The 12,533-nt window shown below is 35.6% G+C and overlaps 1 protein-coding gene across 2 annotated transcripts; it reads right to left on the bottom strand.

Annotated features, from left to right (window-relative positions):
• Positions 1-1,534: 1,534 nt before the first annotated feature.
• LOC130430407 (uncharacterized) lies at positions 1,535-10,177 on the bottom strand. 2 transcript variants are annotated; one of them, XM_056759513.1, is made up of 5 exons: positions 9,958-10,177; positions 6,712-7,041; positions 6,384-6,487; positions 6,188-6,296; positions 1,535-3,016 (listed from the first exon to the last, which is right to left on the bottom strand). In XM_056759513.1, exons 1-5 carry the CDS (start codon positions 10,004-10,006, stop codon positions 2,883-2,885), a joined length of 726 nt encoding a protein of 241 aa, XP_056615491.1. In that variant the 5' UTR covers positions 10,007-10,177; the 3' UTR covers positions 1,535-2,882. The 2 variants fall into 2 exon arrangements, with proteins under 2 accessions (XP_056615491.1, XP_056615490.1); XM_056759512.1 differs by having other exon boundaries at positions 1,537-3,016; positions 6,188-6,487.
• Between the last annotated feature and the right edge of the window lie 2,356 nt (positions 10,178-12,533).

Below are 12,533 nucleotides of genomic sequence, written 5' to 3'. Positions count from 1 at the left end.
ATCCAACTATCGATCACGCCACCGGCCACGCATCACGGCTCTTGTCACGCCTTCCTTACCACAAATACATTTAGTTTAAGGCATCTACTCTTTAGTGGCATCTCTCCTACTTCTACTTGCAATGGTGATGTTTTAAAGGCTCCACAACACAAACATAATGCCTTACCCTGCACCAGTGGCGGATCTAGAAAATTTTGCATGGGGGGACAAAGGGGTGGCAAGAGGTCTTGGCAGGGTGGCAGGGGTAGGCCTACATGGAATCCCTATATATGAATTGCTTTAAAAAAACAAACACAAAAACACTTTTAAACTTCATTAGTTATTGTTTAATCTTGCCCTTACACACTACAACATTTTTTAATTCACAACAGGAATAAGCCCAGTGTTCAAACAAAACAAAACTGTGCATCTTTTAAAAAGTAAAAGTCTGAGAGGAATTGGATTTAATAGGACTGCTTAGCTAATCAAATGATCAATCTCCTAACTGGCACTGTATTGTGTGTTGTAACGTAACAGCCCAAACTAAAATTGGGTATTTTTATTTAAAGTAATTAATTAATTATTAAAGCAATTTAAGGGAATAAAGAAAAAGAAAGGCTTGTTGTATTAGTGAAATAATTGTAACTATTTGCAACTAATATTTTATTTTTAATTTACATAAATGAATCAAGGAAATTATAGCATATTTTCAATTCAAAAAGGCAAAATTTAATAAATAAATAAAAAAAGTTTAACTTTTCTATTGTAAAACAGTCAAATATTAAATGACCTACTTACATTTTACCAGGCATTTGTTAACTTAATAATTTTGACATTGATGAGCTAGACCGCTGAACTTTTAGTCTTCCTAACAACAAACAGAGCGTTGCGTAATGTAGTGCATCAGAGCAGAATTAATAATAATATCAAGTGAATCTCTTATCTGCATCTTAAGTTTATTGCCAATAATAATGACAGCTTTGCGAACGTGAACTCGGTGAGCTCGCGCAAAACACATCTTCAGCACAGCGACTCATTTAAACGCCTCTGATTGGCCGATGTGATCAACAGACATGTCTGTGATTGGCTACAATGCTCAACGTTGCAAAAGCACGTCAAAAGTACCTTTAATGCAAAGGGAAAAATATAAATAAAAATGTAATATGCACTGTTCATGATTAGTTAATCGAGGCCGCTGCCTGCAATCTTATTCACATTTGTTTTTCTGATGAATTGTTTTGCTTTGTGAGAAAGACAATTTAACAAAATATTCGGGGCTTTACTAAAAAGCCACAAGTTTTTAGCGAACGCCGCTCTGCAGGTTTGAATCAGGGACGTAACTAGTATTTGAGGGGCAGGGGGGAGGGGCGAATAATACATTTAAAATTAAAAATTAAATTGTTCACTTTTGGTAAATGTATTGGACATAGTGGTGGGTTGTTTTTGTAAGTACAGTTTTTTGATCATCAAAGTTAGGGGGGCAGCTGGGGGGGAGCAAGGCTCTAGAGTGGGGGGCACCTGCCCCCCTTGCCCCCCTGTAGATCCGCCCATGCCCTGCACCCTCTCCAACCGCCCAGTGTTTACTGCTGAATTATAAACTATGCATCCGTAATCCAAGATGGATCGAGATAAGAGAATATTCCTTTATTGATGTACATGATGCACTCCAACTATACCCCGCTAAAGATTTTAGTAGTTGCTTATATATCTACCATTATGTTTTATATGTACTTTAAAAGTTTAGTATCAAACCACCTCTAGGTACCTTTTAACCCTCTCTTGCTTGTGTGCCTGTCCATTAATATCCACCCAGGGGATTTACCTGTTTTTTGTGGATCAAATATGAGTTATTTTCCATGGATAATTGAAAGCCCCATTCATTCAACACGCCTCCTTATTTCACTTCACTGGCTGCCAGTTGCCGTCCGCATCAAGTGTAAACCGCTTACACTGGCCTTAAGAACGATGACAGTAATGCGTAGCGTGTCTATTTTTTTTTAATGCGCTCTCTAACGTCTGCCAAATGAATAAATGTAAATGTAGCCATGATTGTATTATTGTAAAAGTGCATTGACCCCATTTTTGGCAGGCTGGTTGCATTTTATACACATTTTAACCACAGGTTCCATGTTAAATATGCCTTCTATAGCACAATGCAGTACTCTTAAATTTGCTACCATGAAGCAGCCACCTAATGCTTATATTAATAAATCAGCATCACATGATAAATTATAATTTAATTTCAGAAGTCCTCTTAAGAAATATAACACTAAGCCTGTAATAAATATACAGAAAGTCTACATTCTGAAGCCAAACCATCGCAAACGAATGAACAATAAAAGATAGTTACAAAATATTACAAACCCCAAAAAATATATTAACTGTTTTTGTAAATACCCGTCTGTGAATGGCTTGTTTGTTTTATTAACCCAATGCAGTCAGTTACGGTTAATTGTTCAGAGAGCTTTTATTTTTAAAAACATGTTTTTATCAAACACAATAATAAAACATTGTTATGTGTATTTTAAGATTTCATTCAACATGTGATTTTCCAGCCTTTAGGCTGCATTACTCAAAGACACCTCTGAGAAAAGCGTTCTGTATGTTTTCATTCATTTGAATGTTGAATTTAGACTTCAAGCAGTTATTTTATATATCCTACCATATGATCCAGAATCTGCCACACCTTAGTGTTTAGCCAAAAGATGCTATTGGTCAAATGTTGTCATATGCATCCATGCAACCAGCTTGTGATGGCCAATCCAGGCAAATGTTACAAGTGACTTAACATGTTTAACATCAACACCAATTTATTTGTTACTGAAAATGTAAGTAAATAACAAAGCCCTAACCATCTTAGATGTGAGAATGTACAGTTCATCAGTGATGATCGATGGTAATGTTTAAACTCTCCTCCTCTTTTCAACTCTGGTAGATTTGACATCATAAACAAGAAAACCAACTGTAGCCACGCCCACCACTGCAGAGATGACCAATCGGATGACGGCTTCGGAAATAGAACAACAGCACACACAGTCTGAGGGAATCGAAGAAAAATATGAAACCGATCAGTTTTAACAAGGCCTCTGTTAACCAACAATGTCTCTGTAAGACAAAGAATCTTTAAATATATTGTAAGTATTGTGAAGTGTGTGAGTGACTTCCAAACAGAACTGATATTTTTAATTGCAAGTTTTTAAATCACCATGTTTCATAAGTCAACAATCAGATAATTGATGCTGAAATAAAGCAAAGGATAAAAACGGCATGTGTTTCTTTTTTGGAGAAAAACGTTTGCTACAGGAATCACAAATCTTATTGTCTTATAGCTGTTGTTAAACAAGAACCAAGTGAGAGAAGAGCAAGTTTATTAGTGTCCAGGGGCGTTTCCAGCATTGAAGGACATCCGGGGCTTAGGCCAGAACATTTAATGCAAATACAGGGATCACTCGAAGAGGTTTTTTTTTTTTATTACAGTCAGTAACACTTTACTTTCAGTCAAAATACATCTTTAACATTATCTTCAAGGCAGGCTAACATCCTCTCAGTGCTCAACTGAGCACAACCTTTTTTTTGGATATGAAGAGCATAACCATTGCTCAACTGAGCATGATAACATTATACATCTTTAACATTATGCTCAATACATATACACAGAGTCAACATACAACATACACTATTCACCTCTTGCTGTCTATCTGGTATGTCCTTCTATATTAGTTATATTTCTCTCTCATCACCTGCTGTAGTCTTTCTCATCACCTGCTGTAGTCTGTGTGTGTGTGTGTGTGTGTGTCCCTTGATTAGCTGACATAAGACGCACACACACACACACAGGACATTGGCATACAGCGCGTTCTCTTGTGTCTTGTCACGCTTGGAAGTATTTACATGAATAAGCGTGATGATCATGTAACGCTAAGCAAAATGGATATAAAAACGGACGCTGCGTTATTTGCGTTAAATATTTTTAATGCGTTAAGCTGAAAAAATGAATCGCCCGCGTTAACGCGTTAATTTGCCCAGCCCTAATTAATTTATTAAATCGATTATTGGACATTTCAGATCGATTCTGAATCGTTGCAAATGAGAATCTAGATTCTTCTGTGAATCGATTTTTTGGCACACACCCCTACTAACTTCTATCAGATGCTAGTAACATACAAGTGATGCTAGTACCCTAATAGCTAGTTAAACAAATAGACATACAGTGAAAGAAGACATCCAGATGATGATCTTTAGATTTAAAGGATTAAAAAAAATGAATTCTTACCCACTGACTTCTTTCCAAAAAATCCCCAAAGTCTCGTTTGCTTCATTTTTCCTGCCCGCTGTCTGTCGTTATTAACAACACTCTCTCAGACACTTGACTTTGCTGCTAGCTCCTCCCCTACCTGCTGCATATTCAACAGGAAGAAACGACAGCAAAGAAATGTAGCCTATACTCTAGGCTAGATTATTTTTAAGGTCTATTTTTACAGGCTGTATGCACTATGCAGTACGTGCAAAGCCAAAGCGCAAATAGGACAACTTATGATTTCGCGGGTTTACATAGGCTCAAAAAAAAAAAAAAAGGGATTTTTTTTTTTTTTTTCTCGTTCGGGAATCGGGGCTACACTCAAAACATCCGGGGCTGAAGCCCCGGCAAAATCGGCTGGCTCCGCCCCTGTTAGTGTCTACAGAACATGCAATGGATGATGAATTTGTAAAGGACTCAAAGATTAACAACCAGTGATACAGACAGGCTGAAAACACACACACGCACGCATTCATAGAAGGGCAGAATTTTAATTATATGTATTTGAAATATGTATTTAAATTGTATTAAACGGTAAGAACCCAAAGGATTTTAGATTGGGAAACACTGTTCTAGACTATTGTGAACTTTCATTCCATTAAAGGTACAGTTTACACAATAATGAAAATTCTGTCATCATTTACTCACCCTCAAATTGTTCCAAACCTGTATACATTTGTTGTTCTGATGAACCAACAGGAAAATATCTGGAAGAATGTCAAATCTCAATTCCCTTTACTGCCATAGTAGGGAAAATAAATACTATGAAAATCAATGGGGTAGCTTAACTACTTTTAAAGCTGTGTAGATTTTCCAGTACTTTATTACTTTTTTAAGAAAGTAGCGGTGTAGTGCGACCAAAAGCTACATTCTGTTCTTTCAGAATGAGTAGCTTGTAGCTTATCTAACTACAATTTAAAACGGTGTATTTTAATTAAATATAAAATGTATTTAAATAAAACACAAAAAACTGTTGTAAAAATGTTTTATTTAAATACATTTTATGAGTATTTGTAATTTGTAACTAAATTCCTTTTGATGTAGTTGTGGCCGTCTCTGCACGCATGTATGTGCAACACTTTACATTTTGCTACCAAATTATTATATAATATCTAATTAACACTGAAAAGATTTGCGCAACATCTTGCAAGATCTCATAATTTATATCCTAAACATGATGCATGATGGGATACGCTTAGCCTCAAATACTGCTCCGAAAATGTATTCAAGCTAGTGAGTCTTGAATTATGGCAGTGGTTCTCAAACTGGGTCCCCCTAGATGGATCCAGCGGGGCTACGTCTTTTTTGTGGTATTTAATGAAATATAATCAGCAAATTTGTACAATACAATAACATAAAAGCAAGGCTACCAACTCAAATTGTTGATTTTTTTAATATAGTGTTACTTTTATGTTAACATTTTACACTATAAGTCTTTTTTTGGGACCACAAAATAAAAAAACTATCCTTAGTTAAAAAAAACCTGCACCCTACCCAAGTTTGAGAATAACCTGTGTTAAGGGCATTGGACTTTTTAAGGCCTCGTAGAGCATTGCAAACTTCCTGTTGCATGCACACACGCTCGAGTGGCCTATACCAAGATGTTTGCGGACCAGACAGAGCTGTCTGCAATTCTTCCTGTTGTAAAGTCATGCAATGTGTAACCCCCTGTCTTTGACCCACATAGCAGCGACTAAATGTTACTCCAGTCATGCTCAGTGGTAGAGCTTTGCAGCATTATATGTCCTGGGGGAACTGAATTACTGATTAAATAAAATGCATAGCCTGCAAGACGCTTTGGATAAATGTAAATGTCAAGCAGTCTGAAATTAATAAATTCTGATGACTTTGAAAATCTTGCAATGTGCACTTGGGATTTGTGAATAAATGCAAACATCACATGTGACTCACCTGAACACTGATTGAGCTGACAGTGTTGAGTGATGTTGAGATGTTGTGTTTGGTTTGTGAATGTGTTGTTGATGACACATCTGTATGTGTTTGTATCCTGATATTCCACCTCCAGAGGTAGAGAGAGTCTGATGTTAAGATCAGAAACAGTGATGCTGGAGTGTACATGACTTTCATTATACCAGGAGAGACTCACATGTGACACATTCATCACTGAACACAACAACACATATTTTGACACTGAAGATGAAGGTGGATTCTGTGAACAGTAACTGCTGATGACAGGAATGGGCAGAAAAGCTGGAAAACATTTAATAAAAAAGAGAACTAACTATGAATGGCAAATAATATAAACATTAACCATGTGTTCTTTTTATTATCAGGATTTATTTTTATTAATATTTTTAAATATAAAAAGCTTTGATATCCCAAAACTTGAATGGATGATTTTACACTGAAATTTAACAGCTATGTAATTTGACCCTAAATACTTCCATGGATATTGATAACTTTTATGCACTCACCATAGACAGTAACGTTAAATGTGTATGAGGTCTTCTGTTTGCCGCTGATGGTGATGTGATAAAGACCAGAGTGTTGAGTTGTGATGTTTGTGATGGTGAGAGATCCAGTCTGATCATCCACCTGCAGTCTGTCTCTGAACATCCCATCATGAACATAATCGTATACTGAGACTTTATTGGCTTCTCGGTTGACTCTGACTATGATAGTCTTTCGAGTTTTATAGCTCCACTCGATCAGATCATCTTTCTGCATGTGAGTGAGATCAGCGTGTAGAGTAACAGAATCTCCCTCCATCACCGACTTCACATCATCCGCATCACCAAACACACCTGTAGAACAGTGGACTGACATCAAAGACCATTGGACTTGAATTTGTAACGTAAGGTATTGTGATATGACCCTGGTTTAGGGCCGGGGAGAAAAACAAAAAAATATATAAAAAAATATTCAACGTAAAAATACCCAACGAAAAGTTACATATTAGTATTACACAGAGCACTGGAATACTTGATTCTGATTGGCCAGAGGTCAGTTATTCCCCGATAATGACCACTCTAAACAAATAATGTGCACATCTAATACTGTGAGTCATTTTGACAGATGCAGTTTAATATTACACTAAATTAAATAAATATATATTTTAAATAATACATATAAGATTATATTAACAATACAAGTTGAATACTAATTAGGTACTAAAATATTTCATGTTCAATAACTCACTTATGGCACATTAGCCGTGTAATAAATGGGATAATATACAGGCAGCCAGTTGTTATCGTGAAATAAACCCATTCTGTGCAGTAAAAGAGTCTCCAGGCCACACTGTGAGTGTTTATTCTGACATAAACCCTAAGGAAGACGGACATCAGATAATAGTTTTAAGTTCAGGAAAAAAAATCTTATTTGGATCATTTCTAACATTTTTCCACATTACAGAGAAATACAAAACCAATATTGACATGTCTGTAGGCAGGGGGCTTCAAAAGCCCACCCCTCCCTGTCAAAGGTCCAGAATTAAAGTCTGTTTTTGTAATAAACAAGTGTCCTTTTAAACAACGGCAGCCAATTATTCGGATTTCAGGGTGTTGTAATTCCTCCTCACTTGGCAGATCCCGAGACATTCATTTAAGTTGATGATCTTTCAGCGCTCTACTCTTTATCTAGTGCCAAACGCACTTTTTATTTAGAGATCAATTCTAGTAAGGGTGGCATTAAAAGGTAAATTTAGTATCTTTGTTTTCTGATCATGATGATAGCTTTTCAGCTTTTACATTATGTTTTTAACTCAAAATATTTGGGCACCAGATGTTTTGAGACATAACTTAACATTTAAATAAATAATTCATGTTACTTTTCTACCCCTTCATTAACGTTCCCCTGCATAATTTGTGTATAACGCAGTATAATTAAATGAACGTGTGAGAAAAAGGTCTACTTTTTGAGAAAAAGAACCACCCCATCCTCTTGGCTGGCTACGGGCCTCATTGAGCCTATGAAACACAGTGCTTTTTACAAGACCAGATCTTTTAAGAGAGCCATCAATGTCATTCAGTCTACCAATCCATCAGGCTGGCACTGCAAGACTTAAAGACTAAACATCAAGATAGACAGCTTCAATTACCAGACCATCAGGCTAGTGAATGACTCCCATCCATTGTCTCTACCTCCATCAACGCAAAGCATAAAACATACAACATAGCCAATCCTACACCGTGAAAAAATCATGTAAAAAAATATACCGCAAGATAATAGTCTTTCCTGTTTTCCATGTAAATTTACACTCATAATTTCTGCTAAATTATGTTTTTTTTAAGTCTTTTTGCACATACATATCCACCATGTCTTCATTGCACGTATAGTGCTTCTACATTACATGCGCATGTCAATACAGTATACTGTAAGTTTACATACTAACACTATATACATGCTGTACATTGGCTACTATAGCCTATACTGTTTGCTTACATGTTTACAATACACATGTAACCCTGAGAAAAGAATTGGTTTGTGAACATAACTATTGCTGCTCATGCAGTGTACACTACACATTCACACCTACAGTATGTGTGCACACACTTGCACTAGCTCATTCGTAACTTTGCACAGCGTGCTTTTGTGGTTTTTGTATTGTCATGTAGGCTGCTAAGAGGGTTCACAAAAATAAGAATTTGTAGAGTATATCAGAGAGTTTCCTGAACAATTCATAATAAATCCTTATATCTTATATCTTGCAATACCAACACAATGGCCTAATCCTCTTAAATCCTCCAAAAATAGAAATGTACTTTTTAATTAACTTTTCTGCATCAGAACTATTTGAGTAAATAACAGTATTAAAAAATATAAATCAAGAATAAAAGAATCAATAAATACTTTTACTGTATTTAATCTAATTAAATAACAACACGTTATAAGATAATTGTCAGTGTAAATTATCCCGCCAACGGCCTAAACATCTAATGACAACTTAGGTCAGGACACAAATCATTTTTTTAGCTAATATATTGTATAAATGAATAAACAAAAAGCAGTAACACTACAACAATAAAGACCCATTATCTGAAATCGTGTCTATTTTTCCCCTTCAATTTCAGTCTTGAGAATTATTGACATACTTCAACATTTAGCGCTTTGCATTCATGATCTGTGCTCATCCGCATTTATTGACCGAATACGCTTCATTATTATTTATTTAAGTCAAAGCCCATTTAAAAGTATAGTTTTACAATAGCACTATAAATATAATACTCTGAGATAACGATTCAATTGATAACAATGTTATTTTTTACAGTTATTATTTTGAGATTCTAATGAGTCTCAAACATGACCTTGTGTTCAATACAATCCAATGTTTTTATGAATTCATTGTTAAAAAAATAACAGCAGTAATTCTGTACCTGATGTGAGAATAAAGAAATTGTTTCTAAACTAGATCCTATAGTAAGATTATTGTTATTATGCTGTTTATTGTCCTTTCGGAAAATCTCCTTATATATCTGTTGCATCAACAACAACTGTAATTGACAAAAATGACATCAACATGTAACAACACATAACAAATACAACCATCAATAACACACCAGAAATCCCATTCTCAACAGCAACATCGAGTACAGAGACACCTGTGACATCACAGGTATATATTTAACAAAGCTAAACTGGAGAATGCAAATCTCCAGAGTGATTTAAATTGTTCATTATTATTCAGCTACTATACAGCATGAAATATGTTTATAACTTACCCTTCAGACAACAGGAGGACAACGAGAGAAAAGCAAAGAAGAGCAGCATTGCCTTCAACCATCCACGGGACTGAAAGTGTCACTCAAGACTGAAAATGAAAATCTAATTTGAATGAATTTGATAAAAATAATACAATCTGAATGCAAGTGACACCTTACATGTTACAATTTTGGGTTAAAGTGAAAGGAGAGAAATGTGGTTTTGTTCTGTTGCTGAATATGAAATGCATTTGTTGTTTGTCAGAGGTGTGAAGAGTGTTAGTTTGTGAATAGGGCGTGACTTATCTTTTGTTGTCTGGAACATATACTCCACACTTCATTAAAGCAAATTAATACATGCATGAATGTTAATAAAAGATTGCTTTAAAGTGCTACTACTGTGAGCTTTAAACTGTATGAATGTGAATTATTAATATCACAATTCAAAGATGTATGCATGATAATCGATGCTTTAATGCCGTTCCTGTTGCACATTAAAAGCATTGCATGAGCCACTCGTGGGTTTAGTCCGAGTGAACTCATCTAATGATAAAATGCATTTGTTAATCACTCAAAAGCATCTGTCGAATGTAGAAAAGTAATTATGCTTTTGATTGTGCAATGTCAATTTTACAGGCTGTTATTTTGACCGCTTTAGCAAGAGACAGCAGAAGTTGTACTCAGAAAACTATTCTTGACATCAAGATCTCAGACCTCGGCCACACATCCTGTGGGCAAAAAAAAACCAGGTGAAAAAAACGTGCACTATGAAACACTAAAATACTTTAAGTGCGCTACTTTCTCACACTAAGTTTGTACTTAATGTAAAAAAGTTTTTAGTACTTTTTAAAGCGTACGTAACATGAGATCATGAAAATGACGTTTCATGCTGTCTGTTATGTTGCCGTGTTTGAAAGTAAGCTGTCTGCCAAGTTGTAATTCCGAAAGTGAATAAATAACGAAGTTATTTGCTTGTAAAAATGGGAGTCGACTCTGAATCACACAAACGGGTGGTGGATGCATGTTTACGTCACTATACATGAACGTGTTGCTGAGACCGCCGGGAAAACGTATGTCTCCTCCCCCAAACACTGTCGCTCGTTCGTGATGCGTGTGTATCATGTCTAGAGTCTGTGTTCTACGGTGTGAAACTAAGTCCGTCTTATTTTAGCTACCTAAGCAAGAACATCTGAGGGAAAAGTGGTTACAATGCATTTTTCAAAGAATACCGAAGGAGTATAACCCCTGAACTTCAAGAAATATTTTCGTACCTTATGTCTGTGTTTATCTAATGCATATAACGCTAACATTAGCATGTAGCGTTATTTCTGGGGTGTTACAGTTTGTTTATCTTGCTATTTACTCGGCTGATTTATTTGTTCAATCCACGAATTCTCAAAGTATTTGTTTCAAGAACCTAGTCGAGTCTATCTGTATTGTAATAACATCTGAAGATACGAACACGGTACACTGTATGCCCTGTCAACTAGTCCATGTATAATACTGTTATATGTTATATATACTGTTATATATATAAAGACATCCAACCACATGTAAACCGTAACACCGTAATGATGGTAGGCGTTCCATTTGCGACAAATGATGAACGCGTTTGACCAATCACAACAGACAACACGATCTGACCAATCACATGACACAAGGTTACCGGGTAGGAGGGGCCTAGAAGGGTGAATCGCGGAACGAATCATTTGAGAGTCAGTCAAGAAGTAAGGCACGAATAACTGGCTATTATTACAAGATTATAGTGTTTTTACACATTCTATGTACATCAACTTATTGTTGGACACTCCATAAACCAAAGCAGGGCCTAAAAAAACATATGTTAGGTACACTTTAAGATAAATGTAAGTGGATCTACGTGTACTCAACTGTGCTTTTTTTGAGACACCATGAATGAAAGTGCAATATATAATAGCGGTGCAATGAAAATGCACTCGGCCGAAAACTGATACCAATTTTTTTTTTTATTGTTTTTATTTAATTGTATTAAATAATTAATTTATATATTACATACACTAAAACCACAAATATTAAGGAGAACATGTAGTGTTTTAAAACAATACAGCCCTGGGACAGGAGCAATACAGTAATGGTACAGGAGCCACACAATTAATTCCAATTACACTTCAAATAAATAATTTCCAAAGATATTTTTTGTTTGATGCATCTCCAAGTGTTCGTTTTTGAATAACTGTGGTTTTACTTAGTTATAAGTTGTTTTGATAAAAGAGGTATCACGCTTTTCATCTTTACACTGTCTATGTATCCAACAGATAATCGTTTGTTTTCATCCATGCTTCAGAATTTCCCAAACGTATCCGTCAGCATAGCCAGGACCACAAAACCGGCCCACTTCTAAAGTTAGACGTTGCATCCACAATAAATACATCACAACAGCCTTCAGTCCACTTTTGGCATCACTGTCGCTACCTATCGATATGTTAATGCGTTAACTGTAGCGTAGGGTAGTGTTAATGAAACGTGTTTCTCCAAACATTAGTTTTCCCATTTACATAAAAACAAGTTTAAAACCAGTTTCAATACAACAGATCACACAATTGAATTATTCTATCTAA

Source organism: Triplophysa dalaica, chromosome 10, assembly GCF_015846415.1.
Source record: "Triplophysa dalaica isolate WHDGS20190420 chromosome 10, ASM1584641v1, whole genome shotgun sequence".
In the NCBI taxonomy this organism is placed as follows: domain Eukaryota; kingdom Metazoa; phylum Chordata; class Actinopteri; order Cypriniformes; family Nemacheilidae; genus Triplophysa; species Triplophysa dalaica.
This window is presented reverse-complemented; position numbering and strand designations above follow the sequence as displayed.

Bases quoted from the DNA above. Each gene is read 5' to 3' on its own strand.
- LOC130430407 (XM_056759512.1), bottom strand. From the start codon at position 10,006: ATGCTGCTCTTCTTTGCTTTTCTCTCGTTGTCCTCCTGTTGTCTGAAG. The intron at 7,042-9,957 runs GTAAGTTATAAA...ACTGTTCTACAG, and splicing joins GTCCTCCTGTTGTCTGAAGG to GTGTGTTTGGTGATGCGGAT. The intron at 6,488-6,711 runs GTGAGTGCATAA...AATGTTTTCCAG, and splicing joins ATTTAACGTTACTGTCTATG to CTTTTCTGCCCATTCCTGTC.